Genomic DNA, 22348 nt, shown 5'->3' with positions numbered 1-22348 from the left:
TTTGTGTGTATTGATTTTATATCCTGAGACTTTACTGAATTCATTTATCAATTCCAGGAGCCTCTTGGTTGAATCCATGGGGTTTTCTAGATATAATATCATGTCATCAGCAAATAGTGAGAATTTGATCTCTTCTGTTCCCATTCGTATGCCTTTAATCCCACTCTCTTGCCTGATTGCTGTGGCCAGGACTTCCAGCATTATGTTGAACAGAAGTGGAGATAGTGGGCAACCTTGTCTGGTTCCAGTTCTAAGTGGGAATGCTTTCAATTTTCCCTATTTCTAATATCTTTTGACATAACAAATGATAAAACATTGAACACCTATTAATACTCACAGGTATGCAGGATTATTTGGGACACTTCCCTTTAGTACCTACATGCCCTGAGTGTATAATGCACACGGAAAAGCCGTGTTTGGGCACTTCCTTTGACAGCCTCAGCTGACAGCCAGCCATGATATATGTCTAGCACGGTTGAGCCTTTGTGAATTGTAAACCAATTCCTGGTGTTTTATTTGGCATTCACTGGATTTTTACTGATAATGGAGTTTCAAAGGTTTACTAAGTATAAGTTTTAGATCTACACAGGGAAGGGAATTGCTTCAGGAATCTTGCATAGTGCTTTGCACACAATTGGCACCTAATAGATGATTGTCAATTTTTTTTAATGCTAGCCAAAGATCCATCTAGAAACAATTCAAATGAACATCATTCAAGACCAGAAATATCTACAATGATTTCCTTATTTTCCATATCAACTTCTAATTTCTATCCTATACTATAAAATATTTCTATAACACTTGGGCTGCATATACTCACTCATCTTTGAGAGGCTTTCTTCGTGATACAAGCACTACGAAGTCTTTAGGTTTGTCACCATTCACTATAAGACAGGTGATGTAATATATCTGATCATCTTCACTCACCCAGTCGATGACTTCACAGGACCTATGTATATAGAAGAGTGGAAAAAGGGCACAATTTTCTACCTGCTAAGGCATTCATTTTTCTTATCTGCTTCCATAATTTCATGCTTGGTGTCCACATTCACCCCTTCTGCTCACCTAACCATCCCCCCAAAGCCAGCATCATTGCTCAAATTCTGCCTTTAGAATGACTCTTTGATCAGAAGGAATAATTCCACATATGATGGAGACAGGATGGTGGCTGTCCGACTCCAGGGTCACTGTACTTGATACTTCAGAGAAAGATATTGAGCTGTTTTCCACAAAATTATCTTTCTCTAGGATCAAGTAAAAACATTTTGAAGAATGTTGAATTATATGGACAGTCCAAGAAGGACTATTAGGTAAAGAAATGTGGTATGTTGGAAGGAGCACTAAGTTTGGAGTCAAACAACTTTTTTCTGGCTCCTAGATTGCCATTTACTAGTTATGTTACATTAAGCAAGTCATTTTAGTTTTTCATCTGTAAAATGTAGATAATAATACCTATGGAGTTATTTTGAGGATTACATGAATATACCTGGCATAGTATCTGAATCATAATAGATGTACAAGAGAAGTTAGTTAAATTAGAATTAATTCATTCATTTCCCCATTCATTCAAGTTCAATTTGGCTGGAACATCAAGCGACATAGAAAATAGTGGGAGAAACATTTTTAAAGAATTAACACCAAAGTTTAGGCATTATTCTTCCTAAAAGCTCTGTGCTTATAGAGTATCTACAAAATTGATGCAAGAAAATTAAAATGTGTCCCTCTTTTCTCAGAATGTTTTATTATGATAGCATTAACCATGATGTATCATTCTATGCAAATGTAGCACATGACCCCAGAGATGTTTTACTTTAGTGGCATTAGATAAGCTATCGCATGCTATTCATCACAGTGAATTTTAGAAATTTTGAAGATGAGCCTCTATCTTGTCAAGATTAGGAAATAAACAGTAATGCTTAATTTAACGGGGAGCCCATCTCACCAACCCTTCCCCCTCAGCAGGATGTCGGTGAGGCCCTGAGGGTGCTGTGGCCAAGTGGCCGGGCCTCAGGGCAGTCCTTCAGGGCCAGTGCAGTTGGCAAGGCACAGAGCTCTGTACTGTGTTCCAGGAAGGTGGCGGGGGTGGGAGAGGGAGTGTGGAGGAGATTGAATTAAAGGTGCAGTAAGAGTGAGAGATGTAGGCTGATAGGAGCAGGGGCACGAACAGACAGGGAGAGCAGGAAGGAGTGCCTTCACCCTGAACTTACGCTGCTTGCTCTCTTAGCTTCTCACCAGGGAGTGCTGTTTCAAAGAAACAGAAGGAACTGCCAATTAAATACCAAAAGTGGAAAGGATGATTGGGTAATCACTTCCTCAAGAGCAGAGCCTGACAGACCTGGGTTCCCATTCTGGGCCGGTCACTTTACTGCCTGTGCAATCTTGGCAAGTCTCAGAGCCTCTCTCTTGCTAAATGGGAATAATGGCAGCCTTATTGGTAGGATTACAATAGATGTGGGTGAAGCATATCAACTCAATATAGATGATAAATAAGCGAGTATAATAATTTTTGTTTTGTGTCTCTCAGTATGACCTAATGCAGTATTCTGTGCAAAGCAAATGGCAAAAAAACACTCTTTAGTAATAAAACAGTGGGTCATATGTTGGGCAATGGAGATGGACTGCAGTATGGAGATCGTCTTTTACATGATGTCAGTGTTGATTAAGAAAAGTTTTTAAATTTGTTCTTACATGTAATGGGGGTCCCACAAAGGTCGTTTTGTAAAGTCAGACAAGAGCTGATAAGCCAAATGGGCTGGACTTTTCACGTGCTTTTCAACCCAAACAGATAGAACATCTTGCTCTTCCAGAGTATATAGTTTTGTCTAAAAGATAATGACAAAAAAAAAAAATCAAATTACAAAAGAAAATTGATGTTTTTACTTTAAAAGCCACACACACATATATATGTAGTCATAGACCGATTGCACTAGCTAACGTGCCTTGTTACCTGGATAAAATGAAGCCAAACAATGGCCATTTTACGTCAATACTTGGATGGCTAGAGGTCTCACCAGGATGCTACATTCCTGTGTCCTCCAAATGGTATGTGACTTGAAGGTGGACTATTTAATTATCGTGTTAACAGCTTTTCTTGTGCAAAACAAAAAACATTAGCTTTTCTCTCTTTTTGTGATATTTCCCTGCCTCTACCCAAGAACAACAAAAAATATCCCCAGACTACTAGGCAGGCCAGCACCTCACCCCCTTTGACAGACTGGGGCCAAGGCACTTTCTCAGGGTGTAGGGTGTAGGGTGTGTCTTCAAGTGTGCCCGGGGGCCCAGGGAGCAAGCCAACCACCTCTAGAAACAACTCAGCCTCTCAACAGGGCCACCGAAGCAACATATTTCTTTAGCACAAAGCATTCTTGTTTCTGAATCATCTCATTCTCTGGGGAGGCCAATTTCTGGGTTTCTGACCCATATTGCTCCTTAGGTAAGAGGAAGCCTGTCTTTGGGAGCCCTGCGACACACACCTAAACATGAATGCATCCCTCACTACTCTGAGCTTTCCTTCTACTGTGTTTTTGACAACAATTAGAAATGTGTGTTCGGCTAAGAGTACACTTCTAGCCTGCCCATTTTCTCTGTCTCTTTCAGGGTGCTTTGAAGTTAGTGTTGAAAATTGCCAACTTATAGTCATTCCCATAGCAACAAGCTGTGAGAAGACAAACATGGGGTTATGACTTCACTGCAGTAATCAAGCAGATGGAAAAATCAGGCTGTAAAGGAGAAATCTTTATTTAAACATAAATATCATCAATAAGAGAATGAAGAAATGGGAAATTAACTAAAAGCAGCTTATAAAGTAAATAAGTGATTATTTGCTTATACCATTTTACCACTCCAGCTGACCTTGGTGCCAAGCTGGTCTCTAAATTCAACTAGCAAAGCAAGACGTGACCTAGGCTGTGGGCACTTACGAAACAAAAGAAAATTATGGGTGGGGCTCCAGTTGATCGGTGAGCCTCACCCTACTTAGCATGGATGCCTAACCTTGCTCCCAGCACAGGGGGAGTAGAAGGAGGTTCACTGGTGTAAATCCAGAGAGATCTTCAGATTATCAGTCACCTCATCGCAGCTTGGTGGCCAGGTGGCCTTAGGCTAGGCTGCTGGGGCTCTACAATCTCAGAGGAGCTGAGGGCAGGTGGCCAGGGTGAGAGCCACAGACCTGGTCATACTCTGGCCTTGGGGCAGCCATGCTCTTCCCTGGTGGAACGAGGTGGAGCGAGATGCAGATTGTGCTGAGCACTTGTTAAGAGTTGAATTATGTCCTCACCTCCCACCCCCAAATTCATATGTTGGAGTCCTAACCTCCTGTACCCTACGTGGAAAGAGGTCATTGCAGATATAATTAATTAAGACGAGGTCATACACCAGTAGGATGGACCTCTAATCCAATATGACCTACATCCTTATAAAACGGGGAAATTGAACATAGACCATGCACACAGGGAGAATGCAGATGAAGACAAAGGTGAAGACAGAGATCCAGTGATGCATCTACGAGCCAGGGATGCCAAATATTGCCAGCAAACCATCAGAAGCTAGCAGAGAGGCATGGAACAGATTCTCCCTCACAGCCTCAGAAGGAACCAACCATGCCAACATCTGGATTTCAGAGTACCAGCTTCCAGAATTGTGAGACAATAGATTTTTATTGTTGAAGGCACCCACTTTGTGGTCCTCTGTTATAGGAGCCCTGGGAAACAAATACAGCACTTTTCTGGGGAGATACTACCAAGGTTGCAGTCACATGCTGCTGCTTCCTATCCTGGAGCCAAAGCAAACATCAAGCTAAGTAGCCGCCATTCAGTTCTGCCCTTACAGGGCTCACTGGACTTACCAGTGGCAGGTACGGTATTCAATGAGTGGATGAGGTTTTGATGCTTCCCCCAAAAATTGAGGGTAGCTGCAAGTCCTCCTTTGCCCTGCTGTCTAAATCAAAGATACTGACATAAACAAAGTGGACAAGGAAAGGTAGCAGTGGGTTTTGGTTCTCTCTAGACCCTGCTAAGAAAGGCCAGCTTTTGTTTAGTGAAAAAATTCTCTGGGAACAATTGTCCAAGAAAATGTCTTTCCTTTCATATTCAGAAAAATAGAGGTAAAATTCCTTTGTAAGCAACTTAAACATTTTCTTTATCATTTGGTGGTTAGAGAATTTTATTCTAGAAAGTAAGAAATGCTCAAAATGTAAGAAATGCTCTTAATGTAAGAAAGGCTCAAAATCTGCTAGAGCTTGCTAACATTTTATTAGTGATTTTTTTTTCATTCTAACAAGATTCTATTTGGATTTGGCTTTGGATGTCTTATACAAATAGTACAAGAGGAAATAACTACAAATTTTAGAATTTTTGTACCATCTTTTGACAAATATGTTGTTGAGACTACATTGTGGGAAGGAGGTCAAAAGTAGTTTTTACAGCAGCCTGGGGGAGCCCTGATTTTCCTTGGAGGTACCTGGAGATACCACAGGGGCTAAGGGGGTGAGGGCTAGACAGAGGGTGCTCTGGGTCCAGTTTCACCCCCAGCTCCCATGAGAATAGCGACCCCTCCCCACTCCCTGTCTGTTTCCTACACTGGGGTTCTGTCCTGTGTGAAGGTTTTTAGGTGGTCTGTGTCATTTGGCTTTCACCATAATTTTCCCAGCTTATCCTCAGCTACTCCTTATATAAAAAGCTACTCCTGTCAGGCCAATCTCCACGCATACTAATTTCCACCAGGAGGACTTGGCTTAAGCTACCCGCGACCTGGAGAGCCCTCTTTCCCCCTCAAAAATATATTCCTTACACTATCTTCAAGGAGCTAAGAACCACCCCCTCTCTGAAGTTCTCTCTAACTTTGAATTTCCTAAGAGCCCACCTTTATGGTTTAAACACTACAATCTCTCCTTTGTTCATAAACTACCTGATAATTACTCTTTAGCTGTTTCATGTGCCTGTGTGATGTTTCCAAAATATACTTTTTGCTGCTTGTATTACTATTGTAATTACTTCCCTCATTATACATGGAAAATGAAAAGTGAGTTAAAACCATAAGTACTGTCCAATTTCATTACAAATACCAGAAGTCTTAGACTTTTACTATCTAATTTATAGCAAAAATAACTATTGATTTTAAAACCTGAAATAAGTATGATTCTTAACAGACTGTGTTGTATGACTGTGTTCTAAGAATTATTTAGCTAAAAGGTGACAAAAAATAGAACCACAGTTTAAAATTAAAAACATATAAAAGCTACAAAAAGTAGGAGAGAAGAGGATAACTCAGACAGAAAAAAACATTTTTTATCAGATTTTTAAAATGAGATTTTTATCATAAATATAATCTTAAAAAGAAGGGATTCAAATTCAACAGTGATACTGCAAGAAAGTTTCTTTAATTACATAATATCCTCTAATAAGTATCTGTACAAAATTAAGAATTAATTATTGATGGCTCTGTACAACACTAGCAAATTTATTAGTTTGGGTTTGTTTCTGGCCACACCCTCCCAAAGAACTGAAGTTTTAATATATTATACAACTTCACTAAATATATTCTTTTGCTTCCTTACAGACATAAACTTGTATTTTCCATTGCTGTTCATGGCTGCCCAGATGTCAGGATGTAAGAAGCAGATTTGATATTAGTAAAAGAAAGTGAAGTATTGAAACATCTTTTATGAGAAATAAAGAGAAACAAATGCTTTAATGATGTCAGGCCTGTGTTCCTGCATCACTGAACCAAGCAGAGACAGAAACTTCACTGGATCCAAAGCAGGTAAGGAAGACCCTAAAAGGATTCAACAGTGAGGACAAAGAAATAATAAAAGCAAACAACCAAAATCAAAACCCACAAGGAGGTCAATGTCAGGGTTGAATCAATGAAGTAGCATCTGAATTTACTTAGATTTTAGGGTAAAATGACTAGATGATTTATCGTCCAAACTGGAACACACTGAGGCACTGTTAATAATTACGACGGGAATATAGGTATAAGGCAGAACTGTCCCTGGAAAATCAGGACATGTGGTCATCCTATTTTATAGGCGACTGCTTCACTGATGATGAAAATCAGTATGTACCGAAATCTGAACACAGTCAGAGAGCCAGCATTTCTGAGCATCTCCCAAGTGCCAGGTGCTGCTGTGCTCTGGGTATAGTGGTGAGTAGATCGGCCCTCGGAGAGCTTACAGTCTAGTTAGTGTGGGCACGAGCTTCAGAGGGTCTCCTAATAAACCTCTGGAATTAGAGAAAATTAAAATCTGAATGATATATGCTCGTTTAAATCTGAAGACATGCAAACACTGTAATAGTGCTAAGAGAGCTAAAAGGAGTCAAGACAAGCCTTCTTTCTAAAGAAGTTTATAATCTACTTATGGTAAGATGACCGTGTGTAAAAAGTTAAATTGCTATGTAAGGCTTAAATATCAATTCAAGGTAGCTATGGAAGAATGCCCTAAGATGGTGCGTAAATAATTGACAAATTAATTTTAAGGAAGTCGTGACTAAAGGAGTTGCTAGAGGGAGAAGTTCATTAAGGCAAGAGGGGTTGTGTGGAGGAGCATTTGTCCTGGACCTTGAAGACCAGGTTGGAATTGGGTAGATGGAGGAGAGGAGGAGGAGGAGGTGCGATGTGCGGACCTAAACTCAGAGGCAGGAATGTGTGGGGCGTATTTGAAGGACTTCAAATCAAACAGCGTCCAGAGATAGGCTGCAGAGATGCTTGCCTCTTGGAAACAGTTTCCCCCAAAGATTTTTAAACTTCTTAAAAGTAGCAGCGGAAGCAGCAGAACCACCACCACCCCCCATGACAACTTTCATTTGTGTTGAGCAATGGGCTGTGCAAATACCTGGGTGCCTCCTACCTTTCCCACGGCGCTGGTAACCTCCCAACCCTTTTTGGCCGCCAGTGTTTTGAGAGCCTCCACATTGCCATTACTCAGAGATGCCTAAAATACAAATATTTGAAAAGCTGTGTATTCAATGCATAGATATGGGATACAATCTTTTCTGCTGAAAAAATGGGCACCATTAGAGGAAGTCTATCTTGAGTCAAAGTGATCGTGCTGAGCTTAGAATTAAAATACAGACCACATATAATTTCCACCTCAAATTCTTAATTTAGAATTCAGACAAGGTAACTGTATGCTTAACAACTTAGTATCATTTTAATTGGCGTCCTGAGCGAAGACAGATTACCCTTCCGTATGACTCATAATCAAGGTGTGATGAGTAAACTTGGATTTCCCTTTACATTTTATGGTCAAAAACATTCAGATGACTACCACTTTGTTGTTGTTTTACAAAGATGCTATCTGGTGGGCATGTCACCTGGCACGAATCATGGTAAGACACCAGGTCTTCCTGCGCTCTGCTGCTGGATAGTGCGTATCTGATGGCACAGCATCCCGAGTTTGTGGTCTGGGAGTTGTCCATAGAAGTCAAGCAAGACAGTGAAGCCACTGATTGGTAACCAGTAACTGAGAGCTTGGTTTGTTTCATTTGAAATGACTGGTTGATACCATTCATCTTTTCATCTAACCTGTGTAGGCACAACCTGAATCAGTTAGGAAAAGGGATTTCTGTTTTTGTAATGATGTCACTTTTCTAAGAAGAGCTCTAAATCATAAAACCGTCACCTGCTTGCTTTTATCCCAGTGTATGCAAAGTGGAATTTCTTCTTTGTGGGAAATAACATATTTTCTGGAAAAAAAAATTAAAATGTTAAATGACAGGTTTTTTTCTCTCCTGCATTTAGCACACAACAGTAACCATGATATTTTCTTGAATGGATGTTAGCAGTTTTAAAAAGCTGCTTGTACTGGTGGAACAATCAGCAAGAACAATTTCCACTAGTACTCAGCAGTCAGCCATCACAGTCAGGGAAGATCAGACCTTCTCTTTTCATGTTACGTGGGAATAGAGACCCAGAGAGGGGCTCTTGGTTATATAATTTGTCAGATAAGAGAACATTCCATAAAGTCCTTACATCTTCCCATTTCTTACCTGCCTAGGCGAATTCTCTTACGTGCCATAGCTCCCCGATACCGTCTAAAATCATCCTTTAATAAGAAACAAAGCAAAATCAATACATTTCTAATATTTTAGTGCTACAATCCTTAAGTATCGTTCTCCTAAGTTAGTTGAAAGAGCTAATTGGGATAACGTGTTTCTATATGAACTCTCCCCACCAAGTCAGAACCTCTGCGTTGAATCCACGAAGGGCAGCTGCAGGGATAAAAGCGTGACCTTTACAGCTATTTTCTTCCTTTTTTTAAAGTGGAGATTGTTATCATTTATAAATCTAACTACAGAGTTCTTAGAAAAGGTGAATGTTAGCAATAAGGCAACTTCAGGAGCAGGAAAGAGATAGTGCGATGAGTTAAGCATTAAGAACTGCAGGTAAGAAGTGAGAGAAGAGATTCAGAAACGGGACAGAGGGTGACATTCTACCCCCAGCAGCATGTAGCCACCATGTGGTGGGGTCTTCAGGGCCTCTATCATTCTAACAAATGATCAAAGTGATTTGGGGCAAAAAAGAAAAAGTCCATTTTACTCTGTGACGCAGAAAAGAAAGGAAACCAAAGGGGACTAGCCATCGAGGTTGTTGCTGGTGGGAAGAGATGCCAGGCAGAGCTCTGTACCCATAGGTCTGAGAGTTGAACTTCATATAATAACTGACCTTTGAAATGGGCTTGATTCTTTGAAATGTGATGAATTCTCCTTTATCATCAACAGCATTATAAATGAGAAAAGCACTGTTGATGTGGCGGCCTTGACCCTCGGCCCATTCCAGACAGTTAAAGGCCTCCACTCGCACTCCAACTTCGACACTGCAAGGGGTAACACAGGGCGGTAGGCAAAGACAGCCATGGCCGTTAGCCTCCCTGCCCACCACCGCCTCCACTGCCTCCAAGCAACAGGAGAATGAGGGCCCTGGGTTTTCTTCTTTGTCATCAACAAATCTGTGCAATTATTAAAATCTATGTTCAGGTTGGTGAGTCAGTTTGTACAAGACCCTGAGAGCATTTCCACTTTACTTTTCCACTTTCAAATGGGAAAAAGGTCAATTGGGACTTTCTGTACATTCATGACCATATTTTAGCAATGGGAGTAGGTGATAAATTGTGCCAAAGTCAGGTTTTCTTCCCTGAAAAATAATAGTTCTGCAATTAGAAAAAAATCAAACACAAATTAGACAGAAAACATATTCCTTTTTTTTACATTTAAAAAGAAAAAATACTAAATTACATCTTCTCCTTGTGTTTCAAAAAAATTAAAAATAACTGGGAAGTAGTTTGTACTTCATGGTGATTAATAACAGTTCTGTTAATGAGTTGGTTTACTATTAATATATAGCCACTGGGACACTTTGTAGAGTGAAAAGTGAATCATTATGCCAGGATGACAAGTACAAACCAGGACCATCCTGGGCCAACTGGGACATACAGCCACCCTTCTGAGACAAAACCCAAATCGTGGAAATTTATTTTAGTGTGAGGAGACCCAAGCAGAACGGGGCTAAAATGTATGTCAACAGATCTTGAAGACTGAGTGAAGTTTAAAAAAAAATTAGAAGCAACTTGGTTATTTTAAAGAAGTCCCTATGTTTACCTCCAGATTGAAATAAAAATAAAACATTAAACATGTACAGTATAGTTGGTTTATAGCAGCCTACGAGCATGCTTTACCAGGTCTGAAACGTATTGTTGACAATGGCATTGAAGACAAGACGGTCTCCAACTGTAGATGGTCCCCGGAACTTAAACATATCCACAGACTTCAGAAGAGGATGCGCCTGACACAGGCGGCTAAGGAAACAAAGGGAAGGAGAGAGAAGAAAGTGATCATTCTCCAAAATATTTTCATAAGCTGCTGATTCACTGAATGGATGCAATAGACAAGTCTCAACCTGTTTCCTAAGTAAACATCTCTTTTAACGTGAGTGAAATAAATAAACTGGATTGTGTGTGTGTCGGGAGTGGTTCTGGACGCTATTTGCAGATATTATGGGAAATATCATGTCCCTGAGCAGTGGGGTCTTTACCAAGATGCCGGTGATTCTGCTCTTGTGTCAAGAGTCCTGCTCTTGTCTTGTTCCCTATGGAAGTCTTTCCAGAAAACAAACCGATGCCTTTTGTTCTGATTTGAGAGTTATATTCCTGCTGACAGCTCACGACTACAGTCCCAGGAAGTTGTGATCCCAGGGTGGAGTCCCTGGTGCCATTCACACCGACTCCCTAGCTTCCCAGTTAACTGAATTCACCCACACTGCAGAAGACAAAATTTTTCCCCACAGAAGAATTACCTGGATTGCTGCACAAAGCCTGAAAGGCTATGAAATGTACATTTTACAATTTTTAGTGTATGGTGTTCTGAAATAGTTATAAATAATATTTAATTTCAGAAAGTAACTTCCATAATTTGCTACATGTTAAATTCCCACTGTCATCATTCAATTACTCTAAAGAATTGTGCCAACACTAAGTGAACAGACCCTCCATAGTTAATTATATTGTAAGCCTTTACAATAGAACAGGTTCGAATGCTTTATTGTCATTAAGAATGACAATCTCATTTTAAAAACGAGCTCTCTTATTTGTGCATAATTTATAGAAAGAATAAGTACAGGTTTCTAACTATAGTCATAACTATAGACATATTAATAATAAATTTCTTATAATTTGGGGAAAATAAAACCTTAACAATTTTCAGTGGCTACAAAAATCGTCTGATGGGCAGACCCTGTTCAAATGCATTTCCAGAGTACACAGTGTTCTTTAAAGCCGCTTGATTACTGACATGGTTCCATTAAGAATAAAATACCCTTTCTGAAATTGAAGGGCCTTTAAAAGTATTCTTCCGAGTATTCCCGTCTTTTTATTCTTATTTTTTAGTTAGCTCTTTGGCTATAATGATTTTTAATCACCACCTTCAAAGGTCTGACTACCTGTAACTTGTCTTTTATTTTTATTTATTTTTTTTTGGGACAGAGTCTCACTGTGTTGCCCGGGCTAGAGTGCCGTGGCGTCATCCTAGCTCACAGCAACCTCAAACTCCTGGGCTCAAGCGATCCTCCTGCCTCAGCCTCCCGAGTAGCTGGGACTACAGGCATGTGCCACCATGCCCGGCTAATTTTTTCTATATATTTTTAGTTGTCCGATTAATTTCTTTCTATTTTTAGTAGAGATGGGGTCTCGCTCTTGCTCAGGCTGGTTTCGAACTCCTGAGCTCGAACAATCCGCCCGCCTCGGCCTCTCAGAGAGCTAGGATTACCGGCGTGAGCCACCGTGCCTGGCCGTAAGTTGTCTTTTAAAAGGTTTGTAACTAGATTGGCTATTTTCAAGTGTGAAGGCTGTCTTCTAGTTCTATTTTGCGTTTCCTTTGTCATAAACTATCATCACAATGAGTCTCAGTGTCATGGGTTCAATATTCATAATTCATAATAAAGTATTAAAACTGTCATTTCATTTTTATTTCTGAACCGAGAACTTAAACGTTCACCTTCAAACAAAAGGAGAGATCAATCCTAAAGTAAGCAAGTAAATGATTTATGGTTTCTTCACTTTGATAAAAGGCAACATTTTTCTTAGTCTTTTCCTTGATTAGCCCAGGAACTGGATCTCAGATCCTTTCTGTTTTCTCCCCAGTGGTCCCAAAATCATATGCCGAAAATAAAAACCAAGAACCTTGCAGAAATAGTAGCCACTGTCTCCATCCAAGCCATAATCTGGCCACCAAAGGTATTTCCATGATGATTTGCGTGCGGTGGGAGCACAAGTTCAATGCTCTGAACCACAGTGCCCTTTGTGGAAACCATTCCTTCCTCTTCATCACTAATGGGATCTGAAAGGTGGATGGAAACATTAATGATGGTGGAGTCAGCCCAGGACCTGGGGCTATGGCTTTTCCTTCCCAGCAGCATACTCAACTCTGGGAGTTTTAGAAAAATTAAATTGTTCTCAAAAACTTAAAGCTGAGCAAGTAAACAGATTCTACATAGTGACTTCTATCTGAAGGGTAGATATTTACAGTGAATTGGGTTAAGCTAACAGATCAGAAAGGGCCTTTTAAAGATCGTATTCCAACCTATCTATGAAGTCTGCTGGAATTTTGATTAAAAAGAATGATTACATTTAAACTTGAGTGGCTTGTGGTGAGAGAAGGGCAAGGCAGGGCAAAGAGAGGCAGAAATTTTGGGGGTGATATGCATGTCATGGTCTTAATTGTGGTGATGGTTTCACAGGTGTATACTTATGCCAGAACTTAAAAAATTGTACACCTTAAATATGGGCAATTTAGCATTTGTCAATTATGCCTCAATAAAGTTGTTAAAAATAAAGGAATGTGAGCTATGAACGACCACAGACACTGAGAATCTGGAACACCATAAACTTCAGAATGGGGATGTGGCCTCCTATGCAAACTGTCTTGTAACGAATGCAGCCACGAGCAGAAAAGACACAGTCCATTATACTTTTTGATGTTCTTCTGCTTCTTTTGAATCGTATCTGCTTCATTTACTGACAGATTGGTTTTTACTCTCAACAATGGAGAAATCATTTACCCTGGCTGCAGAGCAGTAAAATATGTTCAATTATGCCCCTTGCATCTCCAAGCAAACCGCCAGCAAGGCTTCAATCTCACATAACATTCTTACGGGCTATTGTTGGGGAGGTGGGGGGGAGATTTACAAACTGGGGGAGCATTCTGGTTGGCCTGTCAGAGGCAGAGCTGGGCTTGCAGTGTGAGAGCAAAGATCTGCCTGGCCAGTGCTGGTATTCTTGACACAGTCACATCTACGTGGCTAAAAAGTGCGGTCACAGAAACCTTTAACTCCACTTCCTGATAGAATTTTTAGCTTTATAATTAATGGATGGTCTTTTTATTTTATTTTATTTTTTACCTTCGTTCTATTGATCATTTCAGTCCCCAGCTGAAAACATGTTAGTAGATTCCTATTGGTGTAGTATAAAACGCTGAGTTCTTCCTGTTGGCCTAGAAGCCCTTCCTCTGTCTATGCCTCCCTCTCCAGCCCCAGCTAGTCCGATTGCCACTGACCCTGCTTTCTCCAGCACATTCCCTCTCTCCCCCTCCCTTTGCTCCAGTCACTTCCTGGTCCTTTTTCAGTTTCTTGGAGGAAGCATTATCTTCAATGTCAGGGCATTTGCCATGTCCCTGCTGTCTGTAGCAATTCCTCTGGCCACCACCACCGCCCTCTTCCACCTCTCTCTTGTTCTGTCTTGACTCAGGGAAGCCTTCCTTGAACTCCACAGCCCAGTCCCTCTATGATGGGCTCTCTATGTACCGTCCTTTCATGGCTATAGTTTTATATTTATTTGTGTGCTCGTTTGTTATGTGACCCACTATATCCTAAGCTCCTTGGGGGAGGGACCATGAACTTTTTAAAATCTAATATAATTCCTGAACATGGGTGTTCCATAAATGTTTGTTACGTGAATGAATGAATGAATGAATGACCTTAACTTTGCTAATTTACTTTACATTCATAGTCTTTACTCTCAGTAGATTGTTTTTAGGTAACCGAATGGTTGCACTGACACTTCTGTCTGCTGTTTATGAAAGTTCCTGCTGTTCCCTGTTTTTGTTTAAACAGTCTTATCAGACACTTGATTATTTCCAATTTAGTGGGTATGACATAGTATCTCATATTGGTTAGGATTTGCATTTCCTTGATTACTAATGAGGTCCAACATCTTTACACGTGTACATTAAACATTCTTGTTACTTCTTAATGAAATGTCTCTTCGTGTCATTGGCTTCAAATATTGCTTCTCTCCCACTCCTGGAGCTTTGATTCGATGCGTTGGACTTCTCACTCCACTCTCCCTGTCTCCTAACCTCTTTCACACATTTCCCCTTTCTTCGTCTATCTTGCTGTGTACTAGGTCACTCTCAGATCTGTCTTTCACTTCACTGTCTTAGCTGCTGTTTAAGTCATTCACTGAGTTTTAAATTTTAATTATTATATATTCTTTCTCTATAGAAATTCTTTGTCTCTTAGTTAAACCTTCTAGGTCATCTTTTCTGTTCCTGTATCTTACTTTTGATACTCTCCTATTTCTTAAAACATATTAACATTCTTACTTCATATTCTTCGATAAATTTGATATCCACAGTCTTTGTGGGCCTCATTCAGATTTTGTGGGCCTGGTGTCACTTCTAGATCTTAGTGCCTTATTTATTTCTCTCTTTTATGATTTTTGTCTAGCAGCTCATATTGCTTGGATCTTTATCTGTGGAAATTCTTGAGAGCAGGGCTTGAAGTCATTTCTACACAAAGGATTTGCATTTCTGCTGCAGATCACCTGGGGTAGTACAACACGGTACCACTTTACACTAAAGTTCACTTGCTCTGTTTCAGCCCAAACAGGTCCTGTGAATTCTGATACTAAATCTGCATGAGGATGCACCTGTGATTGAATTCTCAAAGGGAAATATTTGTTCCCCATTCCACCTAGGGCTGAGACAGAAAAGCATCCCTCCCAGAGCTCTCTGAAAGGTGGAATTTGTCTAGCTGATTCACTGAGGGTTATCACCTTTTGGGAGTTACAGCTCCATGAAAGGTTCCCTGATCTAAACTTCCACCTAACATGGGCCCTGGCTTTGTCCCCTGATCTCATACAGGCCCATTAAACACAGGCTCTATGTCTTTGGGCACCTGGAGGGTCCTCAAGAACAAGTGCCAGCTCCAGTGCAACCTTACACTGCCACATTTGTGTTTTCTAACCATTTCTGGATCTCAAGGTTTCCTCATATTTTTCTGCCTGCTGAGGTGTGTTTGCAAAGATGTTTGTAAATATTTATCCAGAAATTTTAGGTTTTTCCAGACAGTGAGTCCACCGAAATTAAATTTCTTCCTAACATGATCTTTAAAAGGCATATGAAATCTCAACTCCTTTCAACTTTCTCTTTTTAAAATTGATTTATTAGAAGATGTTTTATAAATATCCCAAACTAGAATTGATTGAGATTTTTTTCAGACTAATATTGTATACCCCAATGGTACTTTTTTTGTTCAAAATAAATTAATACAAACTATCTCTAAAATATGTTGTTAAATGAAAAAAATCAGAGTGCATAATTGTTTGAATATTGTTCTCTCAGTATGTGCACAAGTGTGTACCTGTATGTGTGTGTATGCATGTGTGCGTGCGTGTGTGTGTGTGTGTGTGTGTGTGTGTGTAACAGTGGTTGTCTTTGACGGTGGGAACTAGAATGGTAGGAAGACTTACTTTTTAGTTGTATGCTCTTTTATACCTTCTAAATGTTTCATCTTGTCTATATACTATTTATTTAAAAATAATTTTTAAATAATTATAAAATAAAAAATTAATAGAGGGCCTTATGATATGAGCTCCTTTTTTCTGAGGAATAATTTGAAAGGAAGAGCCACTCACTTGCTGTGAGGACATATACAGCATGCACTGGGACCCATGGAGGTAGGAGGTACTAGGTTAGGTTGTATGTTCACAAGCGTCAGCTATGAAATGTATGCAGAAATACACCGAGTAGAGGTGACTTTGGTGCAGCAATATGCTTATTTGCAGGCACTTTGCAGTCAGTGGAAACATAGGGTTTCTCAGGTTCAGAGAGCAATTCAGGCCACAGCTCTGGTTTGGCCTGAGCAGAATAAACAGACCTGATCCTTTCTGCAGGCTTCCCGTAGTCAAGTTAAATACTTGTACTTTGGATGTTCTGAAAATACTGTGTCATCATCCTGCTCAGACAACTTTGCATTCATTCCACGTTTTTAGGTGAGGAACTTTGACCTGAATCGAGGTCATTCTACCCCTAGTTTTCTCTTTGCATATCCAGAAGAGGTCAACCAGGATAACGCTCTTAAGGTCTGATTTTCTTACTGAAAAATTACCATTTAAAATGCTTCAAATTTTAAGTTTCTCCCCTATATGTCAAGCTTCCAAAAATGACCCAGTGGCACAACAGCATGTCTCAGAAGTGTCCTGAAAACTCAATCTCACCTTTTGTCTTTTCTTCTGAAAGCATATGATCTGGATTCAACTTTCTCACTGTTCTAACAATCTGCATTTCCACCATACGACATCTTGAAAAAGATGCCAATCTTTCATTTTTGATATTACAACCAAGATAAACCTCTGGTTTTCTAAAAACATGGTTTAATAACAGAGATGGTCTGGCTACCTTCTTTTAGAACATTTTGTCCAGTCAAAACAAACTCCATCACATCCAAGAGGCAGCAGGTAGACAAACCACACACTCCACAGCAATTGTAAATGTCAGAGTCTGGCTCTTACATTCTAGAAGAGAAATTGCTTGTAACTTCTGTGGGACCTTTGGTGGTGTGGAAGTTAGTGAAATTTCCAAAAAAGATCAAATCGATGGAGTAGGGTTAAAAGTTATTTTGTGCAAAGAAATGTAGAATAATCTATTTTAGGTCAGATTAAGTGAAACAGATGATAAAAACAGACTTTAAAAAATCCACAATTCTAAACTGAACCGGACATACAAATCTGATCTGGCCAACTTCCCAACAAACTGAAACTAAAGTCCATCGTCTTCATTTTATCCCTACATTGAATAACTGTAGCATGTGCCTGTTACTAATTAATTTAGAAGGTCTCTAGTACTCAAAGTACTGTTCATGTTGTGGAGACAAATTGCTGCTGATTTTGTTTATTATTAATAGTACAACTTGGATAGCACCCGAAGAAGCCAATGCAGCCACGCAAGTTCACCTGGCTCATATTACCTCCAATGAGGAGTGAAGGCAGCTTGAATCACCATCCTGGCAATACTTCCCATAAACTAACCATTGTGAGAGAGGTCAGAGTAGCAAAGATCACCACAAATTCCTCCCAAGACAAATAAATAACAATTCTCAGGTGTTTGAAGTACAGGTTTGACACAAATTATCTTTCTCTTATAACCAACCTGTCCTTCCATAATGATTTTTGTCAACTCAATCAGCCATGACCAACCTATCCTGAAAAACAATGCCCCTTGACCTTGAGGGTCTCCGCTAGCTCCAGGCTGTTTCTTTCAAACCTCACAGCCAAGTTCCATCAAAGTATAGACTTTAACAGGTGACTCCAATTCCTCCTGTGAATGGGACCTCTCAAATAACGATAGTAATAACAGCATTTTCTGCATGCCTGATAGTTTCTTTATTAACTCATTTAATCCTCACATGAACCTATTACACAAGTACCTTTATTATACCCATTTTACAGGTTTACTTTGTTTGTTTATTTTTTACCTTGCCTCAGCAAGCTGAGATAAGGCAAAGTCAGAGGTCTTGGTTACAGAAGCAAGTCCTGGGATAAGAGTATAAAAAGCCCAACTCCATGCTGGCCAGTAACCACTGACTGCAAGAGAAAGTAGATGAAGCCAATGAGTAAGCCCAACTTCTAGCAATGCAGCTTTAGGACTAACTCCATCAGTGCGAGGAGGTGGCTCTCCCTCCAGGGTGGGTGGCTTAGGGGTGAAGGGGCCGACAGAAAGGCCCCGGCTTCCCAGGGGGCTGCTCCAGAGACCAGAGGGGAGCAGGACCCACCTCTGGTGGCTGGTGTGCAGGAAAACACCTTGAGAGAACTGAGTGCCTGTCAAATGCCAGTGCTGCTGTGGAGACTTCCTGCTGGTTTGGATGACACTTTGAGATCCAGTTCAACACCTCAGTTTCCCCCAAAGCAGAGGCTCTGAAATAGCCAAGCTGCTTTAAGAGCTGTGATGGCCACCACATCCCTCATTGTCTACGTGTCCTGCACAGGACAACACTCGGGCTGTCAAAGTCTAGGTGGCTGGTGGCTCTATTTCCTTCACCATCCACCGCACCCTAGTAAATGTGCTTCAAACAAGCCTAGTGTGAAGGATATTTACACAGAGGTGATGGTAAGCTGTTCATCATCCTCTCTATTCCTCTAGTAATCAGGGTCATCCCAACACCTTCCTTTCCATCCCCTACTCACTGCCCTCACGCTTCCTCTACCCCACACTTGCCAACATCACCAACGCCTTCCTTACTCCCAATCCAGTGGACAGCGTTTATTCCTTCCTTCCTGGAACACAGGCGACCACTCATTTCTTGTAACTCCACACTTCTCTCCCCAGTTCTCCCCGCACCCCTCCAACAGCCCCTCCAGGCCTCCTTTGCAGATTCATCTTCCTCTGATCCTCTCGTAGGTGCCTGTGTTCCGCAGGTTCATTCTTGGCTCACCAGCCTTGTATCCCCGTGGGCTCTCCCTTGGCAGCTGCACGAAATGTCTGCATTCGAACCACCATCTGGAAGCTGTTATCTCACAAACGGCATCTCCCAGCCCCGGTCTTTTCCTTTCGGATGTCCCGCAGGCATGCCAGACTCCATATACCCAAAACAGAACGCATCCTCTGCCTCACCAACACTGCCTGCCTCTGCCCCTCGGGTCCACTATCTCAGTGCCTGGCACCTCCAGCTGCTCAAACCAGAACCCCCCGAGTTATCCTCTACTCTTTCTTCTTCCTCACCTATCTCCCCACATCCCATCAGCGACCCTGTTCTGTTGGTGTTACCTCTTGTATATTTTTAACTCTTTCCCTCCTCTCTCTCCCCACGATCACTGCCTGGTTCGGGTGTCCTCGCCTCTCACCTGGTCTTCCTGCCTCTGCCCAGGGTGACCGTGTTAAGTACAAACTTATCCACACCACAACCTGGCTCAAAATTCTTCCGTGGACCCACTGAGAACAGAAGGCAGGTCAAGCTCCTCAGCATGCCTAAGAGCCTCCGAGACACAGGCCTGTCTGTTTCCACTTCCGCCTTTTTCCATCTTGAGTCTTCTCCCTAGAGACACTCCGCGTTGGCGGTTTCCCGGCACGCAGCACGCAGGCTGGCGCCACCATCCTTGGCTCCTCGGCACTTGCCCGCCTCGCCTTCCCAACTTTCTTCTCACGGCCCCCTGGCCAGTCTTTTTCTGAACCCACTAAGGGCTCTTCCTCTGGGCTCCCTACCCAGTGCTTGGAGCCTGTACCTCTCTGTTCACTCTCTATATTATTTTGGAAAGAAATGTGTCTGTCACCAGCACGAAACTATGAGTTTCTCAAGATCAAAGACCGTGGACTTTTCATCCTTACACCTCTAATGGCAAGCAGGTTCCTGGCACATGGTAGGCACTGAATACATATTTACTGGCTAGAACTAAGCGGTCAGTGTAGCATCCTTTCCTCTTTCTCTGCTGAGAGGGAAGGAGCCCATCCTCTCATCCTGATCTTATCCAGGATCACAAGACAGACACTTCAGCCAGCAAGCACAGGCCCTGCCTGACCAGCACTCACTCAGCACAGGGTCACCACCTTCCTAGTGGCGGCAGCTTGCTCCAGAGAGTTCTAGGGTAGAAGCGTAGAGAATTATCTCAAGACATGTGATTCAGATGAGGGGTGACTTGGAGAGCGTGGAAGCAAGTTCTTGCAAGGATCTCTGGATGAATATGTACAGATTCCAAAAGAACTGCTTTTTGACTTACCAAGCAGACTTCTGGTTGTTTAGTGGCTTATTTCTACTTTCTCCTTACAAACATAAGCATAATTTCAATGAGGATGAGTGGCTTTTTAAAAAGACATAATTGTGCAGAAAGTAAGGCCAGTGAAATCAGGGTATTAACTGTATATACTTATCAATAACCATGTTAAATACTTGAGTTTTCCTAATATATCCTAAGACATCTACCTGTCAAACATAGTAAGGATTTGGCCATTAGTAAGAATTTTATCTCTCATTGCATTTCTTTCTGGGATTTTAGGGGTGAGGAGACAGCAGGGTGCATTTGGGGTTGATTGCTTTTTTTGGCTTTGTTTTTAATTAGTGGTTGTCTAGTCTGCCTTAGGGTTCTTCTCACGGTTCAGCTACTTCATTACTTGAACAAAATGCGTTTAAAATATATTTTGGTACTGAGACCAGCTTTACAAAAGGAGAATCACTCTTCTGGACACAGTAATTTAATGATGAAGTCTTCATCTCCTTAAAAATAACTTGGGGAGGGTATTGCCCTTTGAAAGGTCAGCAATGAATAGAAACCTGAGAAAACCTCTATTCTTCCCCAGAGGGCTTCTGTGGGTTGTCCCAGGACTGTGATGATGCCACCTGGGGCAGAATAAAGCCTCCATACTTCTGCCACCCCGGCTTCCACCTTTCCTCTCTCCTTTGGCCTTTGTGTCCACTCTTTCCCCTTCTCTTTTGACATTCTTATTCTGACCTGTTCTTCTCCTCTCCTTTCCTTCCTCTTCTCCCTGTGCCTTCCTTTGGAGCCAAGGGTGGCCCTCCTGCCCTCCTGGCAGCGGTGCGCATGTGGGGCCCGGCTGGCCCCTCTTCCTCCCTCCCCCACTGTGCCTGTGTGTAAGGAGTTATCACCTAGAAGTTGGACTGGGCTTGAAGATGGGGTCAGACAAAAAGGAAGGGCAGGGGAGGCCAGAGAGGCCCTGCCTTTCCCTGCCACTCTGGCCTCTGGAGGCCTCAAAGAGCCCAGGAAGTCGCTGCCAGAGGACTAAGAAAGGTTGGCTCGTAAGCACAGTGTTATTGCAGAAAGTGCCAGGAAACAGAAGCAAAATCAAATGGCTTCCACTCACACTCCATACCATCTTTACCAAGTTTCTTCCCGCCTCAGACTTGCAGTTTCCTGCTCTGTTGAGATTGTATGTAGCTCCTATGGGATCGTGGACGAGAAACTGCACCATGCCAATGTACAGCATTGTTATCATCCTTTTTTCATCGACCATGACTGGGCGCACACTTACTAATCATGGTCACCCTGATTTCCCACCTCCTTTCCTGGAGATCTTCCAAGTTAAAGTTCTTAGGTGTCAGCAGTTACACACTCAATGGCCAGTCCTTTCCTCCCCAACCAATGGGTTTGTTGGAAAAGATACCCAGCCACACCAGGACTGAATTATAATAATACAGTGAAATTAAGGGGGCTCTAAGGAAAGGTTCCTTTGCTTGTCACAGTCATATAATTAAAGTTCCTATAAGTGGATTTACTGACCATCAAACTTGCTACTTTCCTTCATTAAGTTGTTAAAGGTATCTTCATGCTGTAACCGAACTTTCCTTCTCTCAGTAGCCAGATTATGTTCCACATGATCTTGTTCAGTTAAAAGTGTCACTGGTTTTAAATGAATCTGGAGAAAGAAAAATATTTATCTTTCATTGCCTTGTTAAATTATAAAAGCACAACATGAATTTTGCAAAAACAAATGATATGCTACATGGTTTTCTAACTCAAGTAAATAGAGCATTTATGAGTGTTTTCACTAAACATGCTATGACTGTTTTTCTTAAAATATTTTTTTAAACTAAAAAAATCAATACAGGCTTAATTATTTCTTCATACAATAAGATA

The 22348-nt window shown here is 41.3% G+C and overlaps 1 protein-coding gene across 1 annotated transcript in view; it reads right to left on the bottom strand.

Annotated features, from left to right (window-relative positions):
* ACOT12 (acyl-CoA thioesterase 12) overlaps nt 1–22348 on the bottom strand; it is a 65756-nt gene that overhangs the window by 4057 nt on the left and 39351 nt on the right. Inside the window, exons 4-12 of the mRNA XM_012664475.1 lie at nt 21992–22127; nt 12671–12827; nt 10673–10792; nt 9664–9814; nt 8988–9043; nt 8621–8684; nt 7847–7930; nt 2689–2822; nt 821–949 (exon numbers count right to left, since the gene is read on the bottom strand). Coding sequence (XP_012519929.1) covers nt 821–949; nt 2689–2822; nt 7847–7930; nt 8621–8684; nt 8988–9043; nt 9664–9814; nt 10673–10792; nt 12671–12827; nt 21992–22127 — 1031 coding nt within the window. The remainder of the gene's footprint in view (nt 1–820; nt 950–2688; nt 2823–7846; nt 7931–8620; nt 8685–8987; nt 9044–9663; nt 9815–10672; nt 10793–12670; nt 12828–21991; nt 22128–22348) is intronic.

This window comes from Propithecus coquereli, unplaced genomic scaffold, assembly GCF_000956105.1.
Source record: "Propithecus coquereli isolate 6110/MARCELLA unplaced genomic scaffold, Pcoq_1.0 Scaffold9, whole genome shotgun sequence".
Lineage (NCBI taxonomy): Eukaryota > Metazoa > Chordata > Mammalia > Primates > Indriidae > Propithecus > Propithecus coquereli.
The sequence above is the reverse complement of the archived record's forward strand: the minus strand, read 5'-3'. Positions and strand labels throughout refer to the sequence as shown.